This window comes from Mastigoproctus giganteus, chromosome 1 (assembly GCF_048544385.1).
Source record: "Mastigoproctus giganteus isolate SK-2022 chromosome 1, ASM4854438v1, whole genome shotgun sequence".
NCBI lineage: Eukaryota > Metazoa > Arthropoda > Arachnida > Uropygi > Thelyphonidae > Mastigoproctus > Mastigoproctus giganteus.
In genome coordinates, this window is record NC_143575.1 from 32,477,312 (window position 1) to 32,496,406 (window position 19,095).

The 19,095-nt window shown below is 36.3% G+C and overlaps 1 protein-coding gene across 1 annotated transcript in view; it reads right to left on the reverse strand.

Annotated features, from left to right (window-relative positions):
- The window catches only part of LOC150090689 (ecdysone receptor-like), an 86,797-nt gene that overhangs the window by 20,269 nt on the left and 47,433 nt on the right, over window positions 1-19,095 (reverse strand). The window contains 1 exon segment of the mRNA XM_090372270.1: window positions 6,444-6,584. Within this exon segment, the coding sequence (XP_090228396.1) occupies window positions 6,444-6,584 (141 nt within the window).

Below are 19,095 nucleotides of genomic sequence, written 5' to 3' on the forward strand. Positions count from 1 at the left end.
GCTGCTATGGATAAAGGGATGGTTCGAGTGGGAGAAGACAGCGTGTGGTAATCAATGGCCACTGTTCATCGTGGACTAATGTTATTAGTCCACCTGGAGTCCCTCAGGTTTCAGTGTTGGGTCCATTGTTGTTTTCTGTATTTATAAATGATATTGATGACGATATATCAAGCTTAATGTCCAAGTTTGCAGACAATACAAAGGTTGGCAGGGTTGTTAAGGACACTACTGACACTATGCTGCTGCAACAGGATCTGGAAAGGTTGAGCAGATGGGCTGAGAGGTGGCAAATGAAGTTTAACATTGACAAATGTAAAGTACTACATATGGGAAACAGCAACCCCAGAGCAATGTATCAACTCTGTGGTACTACACTGACAGTGGTAGAGAATGAAAAGGACCTGGGGGTAATTGTGCAAGCAGATATGAAGTTTTCTGAGTAGTGCAGATGGTCTACAAGAGTAGCACATGGTATCTTGTCAATGATATACAGGAATTTTTCTAGCAGGGATAAGAAGGTGATTATCCCCTTGTATAAGGCAATGGTCAGGCCACACCTTGAGTACTGTATACAGGTCTGGAGGCCTCATTTTAGGAAGGATGTAGAGCTGTTGGAATGAGTACAGAGAAGGGCAACAAGATCAGTGAATGGACAAAGGGTTGCTCTTATGAAGAAAGGCTTAAGTTTTGCAAATTACAGTGTCTGGAGACTAGGCACCTGCAAGGTGATCTGATTGAGGTGTATAAAGCCTTGAATGGTTTGAGCATGCTCAATGCTGATGGGATTCTTCCTCTTGCTCAGAATAATCACCTGAGAGGGCATATATTCAAATTGAGGATAGACAGATGTAGGATAGATGTGTGAAAATTTTCTTTTAGCCAGCGGGTAGTTGGTTGGTGGAACAGACTTCCATCCCTTGTTGTGGAAGTTGATAGCCTAAATAAATTTAATGCTGCACTGGACAGATATTTGGAACAAATGGAGGGGTGAAATGGGAGCGTTTTTTTTTTTTTTTTTTTTGGCTGATGCTGCATAAGCTTGCTTTCTTGCATCATATGCCTCTACTAATACTAATGCTAATACAAAGTTCAAGGGTCTTACATTTTCAGGTTTTGTAATAACAAGGTCCATCAAAAATGTCTAAACTTGGGCATTTTCTTTGGTACATGTGTATATCTAAGTTTAGCCTTGTCTAACCATAATAAAAATAATATATATTATTTTGTGTAGATTTTCTTTCATTTATAAGAGAAACCATAAGAGAAGAAAAGAAACAACACATATGAGATGAGAATACAATATCACTAAGCTCAACCTTATGCAGGTTCTGAGGTAGCAGCAAACTGACAGTGGGGTCCTTATAGCAAATACTACAGTTTATGTCAAACTAGCTGACCAAGTCCCTGATTATTTTCGGATTTTTTTTTTGTCAAAAATTTGGTTTAAAATGAGCAAACACATTAGATTTTTAGGAATAACCAAGGGCCATGGAAGGATAATGTATGACTAATTCCAAAAAATTATTTATTAAGTAATAACTTAAAACTTCTTAAAACATGAAGGTATAAAAATATTCAAGGTTAATATTGTAACTTAATAATTTATTAACTTATAAATAAATTTTTCAAGCTGAATGCAAAATTGGCTGTTTCACTAAACTCGGTTTGCTGGTAATGTCATTTTCAATTGGCAGAATACCCAAGTTGTTTACACCTGTCCTTGAAGCATTGTTGGCCTTACATAAAATCTTAGGTTTTAGTATTTCTCTTCAACTTTCTCTTACTAGGAAGGAACAATTTTCAATTTTGGGTGCATTTTGTGTTTGGGTTTCTGTTGAGCAAGTTACATATTTAAAATTTTTTTGTCAACTGGAGTGAGAGACCCAAGGCCTTAGAATAAGGACTGCCTTGCCCTAGGGTCAGGCAATGCTTATTGCATAAACTAGTAAAAGAAGAATTACAATTTTAATATTAAATTAAATATATGCACTGATTGACTCTTCAACAAATTAATCTAATTTAAAGAAAAAATCCAATTTCATTTGCAGTGTTTTTTATATGCATTTTTACTCACAGAAAATGTAACAGTTGTTTTGTTACTAAAATTACTGCAAGCTGACACATTCTCTAATATGTTCAATGCATTTTGGGAATAGTTTTCAGAAGGCAGCATATGTGTGTATGTATGTGTATCTACACACACACACACACACACATGTGCTACCCACGGTTCTTCACTTTCCCCACTATTAAAAAAAAAAAACTTCAGTTTGCTTGGTTAGCAATTTTTCTGGTGTGGGTGCTATGGTAGCACCAATCATTTGCCCTACCAACTTGACCTACTTGCCCTAAGAACTCCGCAAACTGTTCAACAAAACTTTCGTTGGCTAAAACTTTTTTTCCAGAAAATACTTTCTCTTTACCTGAATAAATAATAATAAAATCCATATGCTCCTTCAAAATATCCCATTCCTCAATACTGCTACCAGATTCATTTGTTGAACTGTGTTTTTCTATAATATTCTCCCTGAAGCCACTCTTTTTGAAGAAGTTGATTATTACACTTGATTTAAAACCATTCCAAGTAATAATAGCGCTACAAGCAGCATATAAGATATTCCACTTTGGCTGAAAATTGTTCCTTCCTTCTATGTTGCAGATCAAGAACCCAGGTGATACATAAAACTGGCGGTATTGGGAAGTAAAATAACAGCCTTATGTTCTTCACCTTAATTGTCTCAGCTGAATGTGCTGTATGATGATTTAGAATCACAAAAAATTCCCTTTTTTTATGAAGCCATTCTTCTGTCCAATCTCAATACCCAAAACTGAAAAATTCTGACTACAAGCCAAACACTCCTGTTGACCTCATAATTGCATGGAAAATAGTTAACTACTTTAAATCATATTGGCTTGGAAATTTTCCCAACCACAAGTGGATACAGTTTTTTACAGTCATCTGCATTGCAGCATAACAGAATAATTAGTCTTTATTTAGTTAATTTTTCACCCGACTCTCCTTGAACAGCAAGCATTTTTTAAACAAATTATATAAAACACAAGTAGTCCTGTAGTTTTTCTTTTTCAGTTGATCCCACCCCACAGCAAACATTTCATAAAACCAAGTTATTCTTGTCCTTAAATCTCTGGAGCCATCCACTTCTGCATTTGAAGTTGTTAATTCCTTGGTGGCCAGCTGGATAATTGGCATTTTCTTGTAAAGTTGGCTCTGATATTAGATACATCTTTTGATACCACTTGAAAAATTTTGTTTCCAGTTCCTCGTGTTTAACACCATGAATTGATTTCCTGTTTTTTTATTACTACTCCAGTGTCATGCACTTCAAGTTTGTTTGTTTTTTTTTTGGTCCTATCAGCCTATTGTATAATTTTCACTTTCAGACTTGATTACCTCTCTTTACATTTCATTAATTAATGATCAAAAACACACCAGCTCAGATTTTTTAAAAAAGCACAAAAAAAAAAAAAAAACAGATTTTATTAATAATAATAAAAAAATAACTTCTTGGGCCTGGCATAACAATTTCAACTGACCTTAATGATGTTTTACTGAGTGCTTTTAAGTTGCAGCTAGCAAACCTGGCTCTGTTTACTTAAGAGTATAACCTAATAAGTCAATTCTGTCCTTCAGAAAAACACAGAACTTGATCATTACACATGCTGGTGATAGGATAATAATTGGACTGTACCAAGCTTTGTATTAACAACACTTATCTCTCATTGGATCAAAATTGACTGTAATACATATTAACCAAGGTTTGTAATATATGAATACATTTACATAGAAAAAGTCTTTCCTTTAGCAAGGGAATGAATGATATATGCTTTCTATTAACAAAAAATTTGTATAAACAAGTTTATATTTTAAGAAGATTCTGATGTAATTACCATGATGAAGCTATAAAGCATTTTGACGAAGGAACAATTTCCAATTGTATACCTAGATTTTGATGACATTTTTTATTTGCTCCCCTACAAGAGGCTACTGTACAAATTGGAGTGTGCTAAGATTACTGGGAAGATCCTTGACTGGATTGGGGGACTGGCTCATAGGTGAATGGAGACAGAGGGTGATAATCAACGAGCATTCTTTAGAGTGGGCTCCTTGAGGTTTGAAGATTTTGGTTGGATCTAATTTCAATTCTACTTTTAATTTATGATATTGACATCAGACAGTGCTTATGATTTAAAGGTAAGTAGGATATAAAAATAATTGGGACCAAACTAAGCTGCTTCACAATGACCTAGATATGTTTTTAAAGATAATAACTCAAGTTTTATCCTACTAAATGTAAGGTCTTGCATTTGGTGGAAAGAAATAAAGAAATGACTTACAGACTAGGAATTACAGAATTAATGGTAGTTTGGGATGAGAAAAATTTAGGTATTACAATACAAGAAAACATGAAATTTTCCTTACAGTGTAAGTATGTGGACAGGAAGGCTATAAATGATCAATAGTATCTTTGTTAGCAGGAAGAAGGATGTTATTATTCCTATTTATAAAATGATGGTGGAACCACATTTGGAATATTATATTCCAGTCTGGAGGAATCTTTTAAAAAAAAAGGGACACCACTTCTAGGGAGGGTCCAAAGAAGGACAACTATATTGACTGGGGAATGCTAATAAGTGTTGTCTCGATGTGGAGCATCCTAAAAGATGCAGACTATAGAGCCTGAACACCAGACACCTCAGGGAAGGCCTGATTAAGGTGTTTAATGTCCTCAAAGGAATACACAAAATAATGGGCGAGCCCCCCAATCCCTGCAGACTGTTGAAATCCAAAATCCAACTTGCTAAGACACCAGGGTAAATATATACCTAACTGAATAATGCTCATCTACTTAGATAAAATATAAACATACTCAATGCAAAATTTCCTTGCTTTTAAAACAAACAAAATAAAGATTCATCACCAACACGAAAACATACCACAACTGTGAAGCATGGATAAATTAAATATCTTCATTTTTCTATAAAAATTCATGCCTACATCAATCTCTGAATAAGAAGTGGCCACATGCTTGCTCATGGAATATCATTCTAATTATGCAACTTGTGAACTCACAAAAGCAAAACTTATCAGCAGACATTGGAAAACTGGACCGTGGAGAAATTACAAAAATGAATAATTCCATGATATCTGATTAAGTTCTTACACGATACAGTCATGATGCTACACACTAAAACATTTGCTTTATTTTAATCTGATTTTACTTGGAAAATTATGTATGCTGTACTATAATTTTGATAAAATTATACTACTGCTGTCTTATTTTGAGAATGTTAAGTATATTTTAAGAAGATAGTGTGTATCATAAGCGGGAAAAAAAAAAATTTTTTAAAGTGCAACAAAAAAAAAAAAAAAAAATGCGCAGCATAGTAAAACATTCCAAATGAAATTGTTTCCCATTTCGTAAAAAAGAGACCTAAGAGTAGGAAATATTTCCTAACTGCAAGAAGAACTGAAAATTAGACAAATATTTAGATTCTGCTAAAAAAAAAAAAACACATTTATAAAAGTACCACTATTACTTGACATTTAAGGCAAGGTGATTATCATATTATCTTAAATGTTGACAAATTATAAATATTCAGGAAAAATATACATATACCCTCAAACGATAAAAAGAATAACTGATTATAAAACGTCAAAATTTCTTAACTTTTCTTTGTTATAATAACAAAATACAATTGAAAAGTTGCTTTTCAGTAAATTAGGTCACCTTCTTTGCTCACACATATGTAGAACTCAAGGGAGTATATATTTTTTTTATCTGAGTTTATAAATAGCTTCAGAATGCTCAGGATATGAAAATAAATATCTATTATAACATTCAGGGAATGGAAATAAACAACTACCAGAATGACTGCATTAAATTACTGGTGCATACCATGTATTCTGGCACATAAGTAGTCTTCCATTTTTGGTTTGAAATTCATGCTTAATTATATATTTGCCATAGTAAGCCGACTCGCTTTCTTTACAGCTATCTTTTGCAACTCACACAGTGATATATTACAGTAAAATCTGCATTAAGAACCACTGTCTACTTTTAAACTCAATTATTTTAGCTCATTCTTTTAAAATGCTTACACTCACATTTTGTTGCACTGCACAGTAACGTGTAAAGAAAATGGTAAGCATATACAGTACTCCATCAGATAGAAAGTCACAAAACCAAAAACTACAGGTATAGGCAAGGGGTATACACATATGGCATCAATAAGAATGATGTGATGTGGTGGGGTAACATCGCTGTTTTTGATAGTGTGTGTACTTGGGAGACTGATTATGCAACTGAGCCATTCTTGTTGCTGTTTAGTACTACAAATTGGTTGGATTGGATCAGAATGGCATTCTGATCCAATCCAAGCACTGTACATAGTCAAATAAAAGGAAATGATGCAGAACTTACATTCGGGCCTCATTCCAACACTCAGACATTTTTTTAACCTGCACTCTTGACATTTCCGTCTCATATACATGTCGATTTCACAATTATTGCCATATTTGCACTGGTATACTGCATTCTTTGTAATGCTTCTTCGAAAAAAACCTAGAAAAAGATACCAGCAAGTTATTTTTAATTATCATCCATGTCAATAAAACATTGGTATAAATGGATACGACTTATGCTATATATATGCATGGGGTAAATAGAAAATCACTACTTATTTTTAAAATGGTATTGGTGGATACCATGGGGCATAAAAGATTTAATCAGCTATGGATGGCAGACAATTTTATTTCATTTAGTTTTACTAAGTATTTCATCTGAAAAACAAAACAAAAAAATATAGCTTCATCCAATACCACCAACCCAACAACTACATTTTCACTGAACAGGAAAGGAAGTCTTCAGGACCACTAGTAGTAGCTTCCCTGAAAACTTCTACCAATTCATCAACAGTTCTTGGCTTTTCCCTGGTAAACTTATTCTTTATCCTTTCCCCCCCCCCCCTCCAAAAAAAAAAAAATCTGCCAATATCAAATTAGGGAATATCGTAGGACACTCTGTGGCCACATATACCAATCCATCTGTTAGGGAAAGTTTCACATAGGAATACTGAAGTGTGTGGTGGGATGCCATCCTGTATTATTTCCTGCAAGTTTAGGCATAGCATAACTATGCCTCTTACGAAGAAAGGCTTAAGTTTTGCAAATTACAGAGCCTGGAGACTGGGCATCGCCGAGGTGATATGATAGAGGTATACAAGGCTTTGAATGGCTTGAGCATGCTCAATGCCGATGGGATTCTTCCTCTTGCTCAGAATAATCACCTGAGAGGGCATAAATTCAAATTGAGGAAGGACGGATGTCGGATAGATGTGCGGAAATTCGCCTTTAGCCAGCGGGCAGTTGGTTTGTGGAATAGACTTCCATCGCTTGTTGTTGAAGTTGATAGCCTAAACAAATTTAAGGCTCAGCTGGACAGGTATTTCGAACGAATTGAGGGGTGAAATGGGAGTAGTGGTTGTTTTTTTTTTTTTTTTTTTGGCTGATGCTGAATAAGCTTGCTTTCTTGCATCATATGCCTCTACTAATGCTAATGCTAATAACTAAAGGAAAAACAAAATAAAATTTTGAAGCACAGTAAGGTATTTTTCTGAATTCATCATACCTTACAAAATGTAAGAGTTGAAAATTCTGTTGTATGTCACCCCAACCTTACATTATCACTTGAGGATGGCATAATTCTGTGATCATGGGAATCTTTCTGTGGGCTGAGGCTGGGTATTCAGCCTCAGCCCACAGAATGATTCCCATGATCAAAAACTGAATCTAAAGTGTGTGAATTTTATTTCATTTTAACTATTGCATTGAAATATCCTCCCCCCTACAATTTTCTAGTACTGTAAAATTTATCATACAGCCATTCATCTAGTTTTCTTGTGTATACAATATCCAGATCAATGCTCCATTCAACAGAGCCATGCCGAAGATGAGACGAACAAGGCTCTTGCCTCAGGTTAAAAGCTGAAATGGGTGCCAAAAGAAAGATTAAATAATTGCTAATGTTTTTGATTTTACGTTTTGATTATCCAATCTGTTTATCATCTTGCTTTTGCAAGACAAAAATCTTTGTCGTGCCACTGTACAGATACTGAGCTCTGCACTCCAGTGCTGTTATTTTTATAACTTCAATTTTAATTTTTTATAAAACGTGTACCAGAAGCATATTTTAAATGTCATATCTTTTTTAATTTTTTTTTTTTTTTTTTATATTTTAGGGGAGGGTGCAATTTTTCATTCTTGCCTCAGGTACTAAAATGGCTTAGCACAGCCCTGCCATTCAACAACACTACTTCAACAATTTTATTACAATAAATTAATAAATTGGCACATTCATCGTAATTGCTAAATCTCAATTAAGACTAATACACAGCATTTAAAAAGCTCTGTACAATATAAATACTAGTATCTGAACATCAATATTCAAATTTTCATATTCGTTAATTCGTTTTTCATTTTAAAAAAATGATGCTGGCAAGCAAGTTACCCTTGTGGGTAATCCAATTGCACAATCTTGCTTTCCTACTAAGCACAGTTGGTAGGAAAGCAAGTTAATCATTTGCCTGCCAAACAGCAAAGAGCAATAATGAAATATGTTAAAAATAAAACCTACACCTTTTCATTATCACAAAAAGATAATACAGTGACTTCTTAATTTACACAAGGGTTAAATTCCAAAATGTCTCGTGCAATTTAAATTCATGCGTAATGTAAATAATCACCAAAAAATGCAATAATAGGCCTATGAGAGTAACTCTTGCATCTAGCTAAGTTACCCCTACCAGTATATACCATTCGTTTTCTTTGGTTGGAAGACTGGGCACTCTAAAGAAAATAACGAGCAACTAAAGAGATTCATTCATCTTTACTGATTTACTCTTTTTTTTTTCTCTTTTTTTTTTTTTTTGTACAGTAAGAAAAAGTATATTCAGTATAACCAACATATACAGTCCAACACAAACTGAGAGAGATTAGGGTGGAGGGTGGCCTTAGGCAGATTGATGAGAGGGATTATCATGGTCAGTTTTCATCAGCTAACAGATTTCGGCCTTCATCTATAAGATTTAATGCTTTCAATATTCCTTTCACTATCAGGCTCTGTTCTTCTTTAACCTCCAGACTTTTGCGCACTGCTAACTTCTCCTCTTAATTGTGATGCTGCTCCAGTGCAACCAGATCTTCATTTGAAAATTCTTCATGATGCAAATCAATTAAACCATCAACAACAGTTACCTCCACTTCGGTGAAGCCTATCTTTTTAGTAAGTTTCACATATTTGTCTTTAGTTTGTGTGTAATCTTCATTGGTATCAGAGCCCTTGAAGGAGTTGCTAAGATTTGGACATAACTTATGCAACAAACTTTGAATACAGTTATGTGGAACTTCACGCCATACAGCATTGATGGATTTTAAAGCATCTTTTATTGAAGGCTCGACAATATTACTGCACACTCATCTATTCATGGTCGGTCTTGTCAATTAGATCAGCCAGAATGCATTTTAAATACTGAGAATTAAAAGATTTAATCACGCATTGGTCCATAGGCTGGAGTATGAGGTTGTATAAAAAAAACAATCCTACTATCGGAACAGATATCAACAATAATGGGTAGATGGCTTGTGGCATTATCAAGAATAAGTAAGATGTTAAACGAAATTCCTTCTGTCTTGCAATACACTTCCAATTCTGGTCGTAACTTGAGATACAAGATAACTTCTGAAAATAATAGCAGTCATCCACCCTTTAGAGTTTGAGTACCAGTACATGGGCATGTATGACCTGTTGTAACCATTAAGGCACAAGGGTTTTGATAGTGTCAGTTTGATAGTTTCAGTTTATCACCAAACAGAAATGTTAGCCAATCTTTTGCCACCTTAAAACCAGGTGCAGCCTTTTCAGCAATGGAAATATAAGTGCAATCAAGCATTTTTTGAATGAATATCTGTTTAGGTATGTACTTCTCCTCTTGTGGCACTTTCCATAAATATGGTTGCCCCAAGTTATTTTAAATTCATGTAATTTAAACACGCTTAATTAAAGTATGAAGTCACTGTATATTGTGGCTTATTCTATTACTTTCATTGACATACGCACAAATAATTAAATTTATATTTAAACGTACACAGCCATCAAATATTGGTTTATATTAAAAGATCTCTTTCAGTTAAACTGATATCTTACAACTTTAAATCTACATGTATTAACACATGAAAATTTCAGATATAAATAAATCAAATAGCTACTTAGGTGAATAAATTTATATTCAAAAACTGATTTTAGTTAGATCTAAAACCAAATATACCATGACACACAGATTTCAAAGTGGGTTCAACAGAATTTGTTGGAGTTCTATACAATTTTGAGAGAGAGAGACTGTGTGTGCACGCGTGCGTGCGCGACAGAAGGAGAGAATGATTTTGTGATCTTTATTATACTTGTTTTAATAAAAGAGGGGCACATAACATAGAAAAAAATCTGAAATAAAAGTTTTTAAGACATAATTACATTTTAATGTGATTAAGAAATATTCAAGATTTGCACCGTCCAGTCCAAATAAATATTCCATTAATTTTTTATTTAATTTATACATACGTATTACCAGTTTTAATTTATTGTTAATTATTACTATATTTAAAGGTTAATTATTACTATATTTAAATTTATGAAAGAAGACTTACAAAAGGATTCCATGGCTGAAAAAAAGGTTGAAAAACTCTGCCCTAATACATACACCATACATGTTTATCTAATGGTATGGATCAAAGTAACACTTGCACATATCTCTTTTATTGCCGCAACAGCTGACATTGGCAAGATGTGACAAGGGTAGCAATGTTTTAAACAAATAGGAAACTAATACTAGGAAATAACTTCAAGGGCTGCGTCAGGATAGCAAATTATTATTATTATTAGCTACATAGGAACAAATTTTTAAATAAACTAGAAAGATGATGATTATTTGCATCAGAATGTTACAGAAAATAGTATGGATAAGAATATTATAGACCTGATTATTAACCAGGAACCAAATAACATCTGAATTCATCTAAAATCATGTGTAACTAATCTTCCCCCCCCCCCATCTAGTTACAGGTTAAGAAAATATAACACAAGGAGGATGAAAAGATAGAAAAATACAGAGCAGAAAAAGATGGCATGGGGCAGTTATGGAACAACAAAAAGTACTAAAGCCTATGACTGCTATAAGTTGACCTGTAATAGTACCACAGAAAAAGTGATATTGAAAGGGCTAAGTATGAGAAATCACTGTCTAAAAGAGCAAAGAATGGGGACAAGGAGTTTTTCGTGTATGTGAATATAAATCATTAAATATTAATGGGAATACACAGTAACAGTCTGTCAGGACTGGTCACTGCTGGTTGTGTTAATCTGCCTACTTACTGGAATGAATTTTAGTTTAAGCTTGGTTGTCAGCAAATGAAGCAGCATATACTGTGCTGTTGCTGTGCATTGACTGTACAAATGAATGGACAATATGGTGGATGCACAAAAAAAAAATGTTCTATTCACATAAGTCTTTTCTTCAGTAGCTTTTGTGTCAGTTAGTCCATATTTTTGTTAATCAATGATCAGCCTTTTTTTTTAAATATTAAAAGTTTTTCAAAGTTGGCAATCCAACTTGTATGTGTACATACCACTCGACTCACACATACAGACTAGCAACAGCTTCGAGTAATGCAAGTTCCTGCCCAGAACTGAAAACAGAGGCTGTCCAACCTGCATTCTGTGTCCACAGTCAGTAAGCAGATTAATACAGCTATGCAGGGTCAACAACATTTGATGGTCAAGCTGCTTTCTCTGTGTAAGTGCCCACAGTACAGGGAACAGAGGTTCCCTGTACTGTGAGTTGTATCAAGCAATACTTAGTTGATTGATGAAGAAAGAGGTTGCAACCATTAAAATAACTGTTAAAGGTAAAAGTTTTGGGTTTAATATGAGAAAAGGGAACTATGAGAGTTTAACATGCTACATGGTCTCTAACAATTGAGCAGACAGCAGAGGAATATTAGAATTATGGCATATCCTTAAAGTGATAGTCACAGAAGACATGAATGTGCTAGTCAAAGAATTTTCAGCTCCAATAAACAGATAGCTTTTTGAAGAATTTTGCTGATTTATTGACCTAATTGTCATATTAATCATACTCACGCTCATTATCATTTTTTTAAAATTTAGCTAGAGATTTTGTAGATTACTACATATTATACGTGGAACCTTTGTATCGTTCGAAACTTGCGGCCATTGTTTATAGTTAGAGTGAGTGGTAGGGGAGTTTAAAATTTTTAATTGTCGTAAACAGGTAGCTCTAAAGTTTGAATCACTTAGGTTAGCATCAGTTGGATAATTCTGTCATATATTATAATTAACTTATAACTTTCAAGCATAACAGTATAGCCTAATACATATAAAGCAAATTTGGTAGCATAGTAGCATTATTTCTGCATGACTGGTATATCGATAAGAACATTCAAATTTCAATTATATATAATTAATAACGTAAACTTCATAGCATAACCAGTGAATAATGTTATTACTGCATTAGATATATTTATTTAGTGTAGTATTTTTAATTATATTGGGCTCAGGCTAATGGGAGTGCCGTGGCTGTAGGGAGAACCAGGGAGGGGGAGGGTAGTTGTCCTCTGAATCACGGCCTTATGAGATGTATGGCTTGTTTGATGTTTGCAGAGTTATCAAGAGTTAGACATGATATTGCCAAGGGGAATGTCTTTGCATATGCTTAATGTAAGGAGTGTGAGGATATTACATGCCAACTCGTTGTTATGGGTTTTTATGACAGCTTGAAGAACAGGATGGATGCCCTCAATGGTATTAATTTGGGGGCCCATCAAACTCTCAGTTGTCCACATGAATGCCAGAGTTTGCACTTTAGAATCAGGTAATACAGCAGCAACCCTCAAGACAGAATGTGCTGGTCCAACAAGAGCTAATTGTTGTCGGTGACTCTATTGACAGGAAAAGGGCAATATATATTGTGCAAAAAGGATAGATGTAATAGAACCATGGTATGTCCTATTCTGCAAAACTAGGGACAAAAGTTTATGACATTGTGGAGCAGATATCATCTTTTAAGAGCACAAAAGGTGATATTGTTGTACAGGGTGGAACTAATAACATTTAGAGTAGGAGTACAGTATGCAAACTTATTTAATAAGTACAGAGCAATGTTGAAAAAAGTCACGAGTTAAGAGTTAAATTTGAAAGTGTCTGCAATTCTGCCCAGACACGATAGGAGAGAGTATATGATGAGAGAGAGCCTTTTCAATCAATTCAGCCCTGGAAACATTATACAAGGCTCATGAGGTAGAATTTTTCTCAGCGTGGTCTGGGCTTGTTAACAGGAGAGACTGCTTCTACAGGAATGGGATACACTTAAGTAAAAAGGGTGCAAGAAAAATATTTGCTGATGCTATCGAGGCAGATGTTAGGTCGGAAAACTGCTAGCTTGGGGAGGGTAATACACAGAATAACAGATTAACAATAACTGCAGGCACAGGTGAAAGTGATTATTGTACTGCTTCTATTAGAATGAGCAGCAGCCTTGAAAGTAAGGTGCTGGGAATTTCAAGAACTGCTGGGAGTCATCATGAAACAAGTAAATATATGAGCTGTGTTAGCTAACTAAGAGTAAGAACAGATGAACGGCCGTGGTAGCCAAGTGGTCAGGCACATGGGTGCATAAGTACACGTGCCTTAAGTGACCGGGGTTAAAGTCCGTGACTGCTAAATATGGTGCTGTTTCTTGTATTCTGTCTATCTTGTGAACTCCTCTGACCATTTGGTCATCCCGGAGTATAAACAGAAAATTTATTTTGATTTATTACTTGCATGTACACCAATGCTAGGAGTATAATAAATAAATCTGATGAATTTGAAGTGCTGGTGAAGACATCAAATGAGGACATTGTTGGGATTTCAAAGAAGCAGATATAAGATAAGATAGAAGATAAGAGACTCATATATAAGGGATGCAAAATTTGAATATGGGGAGTGCAATATATACAGAAAGGACAGCAGAATAAGAGGGGTAGTATGCTCTTAGTTAAGCACATAAAATCTAAAGCAGTGCATCCAGTTGACATGGGAGGCCAGTGCAATGTTGAGACAGTCTGATGTGACATAAGGACTGGGAAAGCAAAAATGAGATAGGAGTGTGTTATAGGCCTAATGACTCTGATAAGAACAACAAACATATGTACAGAGAAATAGTGGGCAAGTAAATAGAAATGTCTTATAATGGGGAATTTTAACTTTCCAGATATTGACTGGAACTTGTGGGCTGGTCTCACAGACTAGAAAGACCAAGAAGCACTGCAGGATCATTTAGACAAGACTTCAGTAATAGCTCGGACACAGGATGGTTTTGTTAAGGGGAAGTCTTGCCTGACCAATTTGATTGGATACTATGATGCAGTCACAAAAGAACTGGATGAAGGGAATAGCTTTGATATTATATACTTGGATCTTAGAAAGGCTTTTGATACTGTTGCACATGGAAGACTGCTACACAAATTGGAGCAGTGTGACATTGGAGGCAAATTGCTGCTATGGATAAAGGGGTGGTTGAGGGGGAGAAGACAGAGAGTGGTAATCAATGGACACTGCTCATCGTGGACTAATGTTATTAGTGGAGTCCCTCAGGGCTCAGTGTTGGGTCCATTATTGTTTTCTGTATTTATAAATGATATTGATGATGGTATATCAAGCTTAATGTCCAAGTTTGCAGACGATACAAAGGTTGGCAGGGTTGTCAAGGACACTACTGACACTATGCTGCTGCAACAGGATCTGGAAAGGTTGAGCAGATGGGCTGAGAGGTGGCAAATGAAGTTTAACATTGACAAATGTAAAGTACTACACATGGGAAACAGCAACCCCAGAGCAACGTATCAACTCTGTGGTACTACACTGAGAGTGGTACAGAATGAAAGGGACTTGGGGGTGGTTGTGCAGGCAGATATGAAGTTCTCTGAGCAGTGCAGATGGGCTGCAAGAGTAGCTCATGGAGTATTGTCAATGATATACAGGAATTTTTCCAGCAGGGATAAGGAGGTGATTATTCCCTTGTATAAGGCAATGGTCAGGCCACACCTAGAGTACTGTATACAGGTCTTGAGGCCTCATTTCAAGAAGGATGTAGAGCTGCTGGAACGAGTACAGAGAAGGGCAACAAGATTAGTGAATGGAACAAAGGGGTGCTCTTACGAAGAAAGGCTTAAGTTTTGCAAATTACAGTGTCTGGAGACTAGGCACCAGCGAGGTGATCTGATAGAGGTGTATAAAGCCTTGAATGGTTTGAGCATGCTCAATGCTGATGGGATTCTTCCTCTAGCTCAGAATAATCACCTGAGAGGGCATAAATTCAAATTGAGGAAAGACAGATGTAGGATAGACGTGCGGAAATTTGCCTTTAGCCAGCGGGTGGTTGGTTGGTGGAACAGACTTCCATCCCTTGTTGTGGAGGTTGATAGCCTAAATAAGTTTAAGGCTCAGCTGGACAGGTATTTTGAACAAACAGAGGGGTGAAGCGGAAGTGGTTTTTTTTTTTTTTTTTTGGCTGATGCTGCATAAGCTTGCTTTCTTGCATCAAATGCCTCTACTAATGCTAATGCTAATGCTAAAGAACCACTGGGTGGCAATGACCAAAGTGTACTGATTTGGGATTTACTTAAAAATGTAACCACAGTACCATCAGGGATAAAGGGAAGTGATTTGCCTTTTTAAGGATGACTACAGTAGTCTCAGAGAGTTAGTTTTTAAATTCTATATGGTGGTACCTACTGATGATGTTACCAACAGCAAATTCTAAATGGGAAGCATTCAAGGAATTAATCTTGGAAGTTATTATGTTTTTAATACCAACTAATAAATACTGTTCAAGGTTTAGGCCTAAATGATACAGAACTAATGAGACTCATGGCAGAGTAGAAAAGTGCATGAGATGCATATAAATTATCAGGCGACACAGAAGCCTATGGTAGATATACATGGTGTCTCAAAAATATTGGTACAAACGTTTAGGGGAGGTAGGTAACATCTAAACGAATGTGAATCGCATAGGAACCCATAACCGGAAACGTCACAGGAAAGTAGTAGTAGCAGAGGCACAAGAAGCAGAAATGACACGTGACATGAGACAGTAATTAGTGGCAAACATTTATTTGACATAATATTAACAATGGAGTATGATATGGATGCATTTCATGATGTTACAACAGATGCTCAAAGGTTCCACCATGAGACACGATGCATGCGTGACACCAACGCAACATAGATTGGCAGACACGGTCGAACACACCTGGAGTTTCTTTGACAGTAGCAGCAGTGCAGACGAGTCTCGCCATGAAATCCATTTCCATCTCCACAGGCGATTCATACAAGATAGATTTGAGGGCCCCCACAGAAAGAAATCAAGGCTCGATAAATCAGGTGAGCGTGGGGTCAGGCAACAGGTCCACCACAGCCAATCCATCGAAGCCCAAAATGCCTGTTCAAATGGTCACGAACACACCTTCCATAATGGGCAGGCGCCCCGTCATGTTGAAACCAAATGTTGTGTCTCACATTTGCTGGAACATCGTCAAGTAACCCTGGTAAAACTTGTTCAAGAAAGATCCGATATTTAGTGGAGTTCGTGCGGGATGGTAACAGGTATGGGCCGACTAAGCAGTCACCGACCATACCTGCCTACACATTTATTGCGAAGCAATGTTGTGCCGCATGGGGGCGCACACCGTGTGGGTTGTCATGAGCCCACACATGAGCATTGTGCTGATTGAATAAGCCTTCCCGAGTGAAATAAGCCTCATCCGTGAACAAAATATAGGCTGGAAAATTCAAGTCTTGAACACTTTCTTGGAGAAACCACTGCGCAAAAGCCACACGTGCAGTATGATCTTGGGGGAGCAGTAACTGAACCCTTTGGAAATGAAAGGGGTGTAAGGAATCGTCGTGCCAGACACGCTGTACACTGCAACGAGACACTCCTAAAGCAGAGGCAACGGCACGTGTGCTGGTAGTAGGATTATTCTGGATGGCATTCAACACACTTTCTTCCATGGTGGGAGTTCATATCGAATGTGGTCTGCCCACACTACTCCTGTTACCTCTAAATGACCCATAATCGCACAAATTTTGATGCACACGTGCAAACAAACAAACAGTGGTCCAATACATGTCTGGGAAGCGTTCTCCATAAATTCGTTGAGCAGTTCGTCCATTGCCCTCTGCTAATCCATACACTAGGTGCATGTCTGCCAGCTCACAGTTCGTATTTCGATGTATGCTCTTTGTGCGGCAACTACTGCTTGAATGAGTAAACCAGAAATTTTCCCTCTCGCAAACTGATGAACAGCGCCATCTACCGACTTATGGTGACATTTCCGGTTATGGGTTCCTATGCGATTCACATTCCTTTAGATGTTACCTACCTCCCCTAAACGTTTGTACCAATATTTTTGGGACACCCTGTATATTAGTCTGTAATCAAGTGACAAAGGAAGTCAGGCAGATTATGAGAAATCGTTCACAAAGGATGCAAAGACTTCTTTACTTATGTAAATACTAGGAGGGGATAAATCAAATTAGTCCATTCAATATTGATGGTTTTATTGTGATGATCTTGCTCAGATTGCTGACAAACTGAATGAGTTTTGTGCATCTACATTCACACATGAGGAATTTTTTAGGGAAGGGAATGCCGGAAGTTTATCAAACTATAACAGGGAGGAAAATGATTTTGTAATAACCAAGAGAAAAGTGGAGGAGAAATTGTTGAAGTTAAACAAGAGAACGGCACCTGTTGTGGATGGGATCTATCCAGTTATATAATAAGTGAGGCAGCAGAGGAAGTAAGCAAACCATTAGCCATAATTAGAGCATCCTTGAATTCAGGGGAGGTCCCTGCAGACTGGAGATGTGCGAATGTATCCTTAATTCACAAAGGGGAATCAAAGGGCGGCACAAGTAATTACAGACCTGTTAGTTTAACTTCTGTTCCGGGAAAAGTAATGGAGTCACTATCAAAAGAAGTAATTTGGCATCATCTAGACAAGGTCACAATTATACTTCAGACACAACAGTTTGTTGAGGGGAAATTTTGTTTGACCAATTTGATTTGATACTACAGTGTGGTCACTAAGATCACCAGTTTGATTGGATACTACAATGTGGTCACAAATTTTGATATCATATACTTGGATTTCAGGAAAGCTTATGGTACTATTGCATATAAAAGACTGCTGTACAAATTGGAGCAGTGTGGCATTAAGAGCAATTTAAATCTATGAATAAAGCCATGGTTGAGTGGGAGAAGTCAGACTGGTAATCAATGGACATTGATTGCTCTTCATGGACTAATATAATTACTGGATTATTATTAGTAATCAAACTTCCACATAGTTTGAGGCTCTAGCCAAAAAATTGCCTTAGTCTATGCTATTGCACACCATTAGGCATCTCTCATATTTTGGAGTTATACTTCATAATTGTATTGTCACTATTGCTAAGGAGAGGCCAACTAGTCTTGAAATGGTGCCGTCTGGGTGGTGGCGGCCACCATTTAAATTTGTTACAATAAGTAACATTAGTCTTCTCCATTGGTGAAGCATTACTTATTCGAGGTAGTGCAATATCATGGCAACTCGTATTGAAGGTTTTCACAATATGAGATATAATTAAAACAATGGAAATTTATCTACTTTGGTAGTTCACTACATACAAATATGATGCAATAGCACTAACCTGTTCAATGGTATAACAGATTTCATTTCAAAGTTTGCGGATGATACAAAAGTTGGTAGGGTGGTTAATGAGAGTAATGACAGTATGCTACTGCAACAGGATCTAGAATTGTTAGGCAGATGGGCTGAGAAATGGCATTTAAAGTTTAACATTGATAAATGCAAAGTACTGCATACGGGTAGCAGTAATTCCAGATTAATCTACTGTGTAATACTACACTCAGGGTAGTGAAAAATGAAAATAATCTAGGGGTAACTCTGCAGTCAGA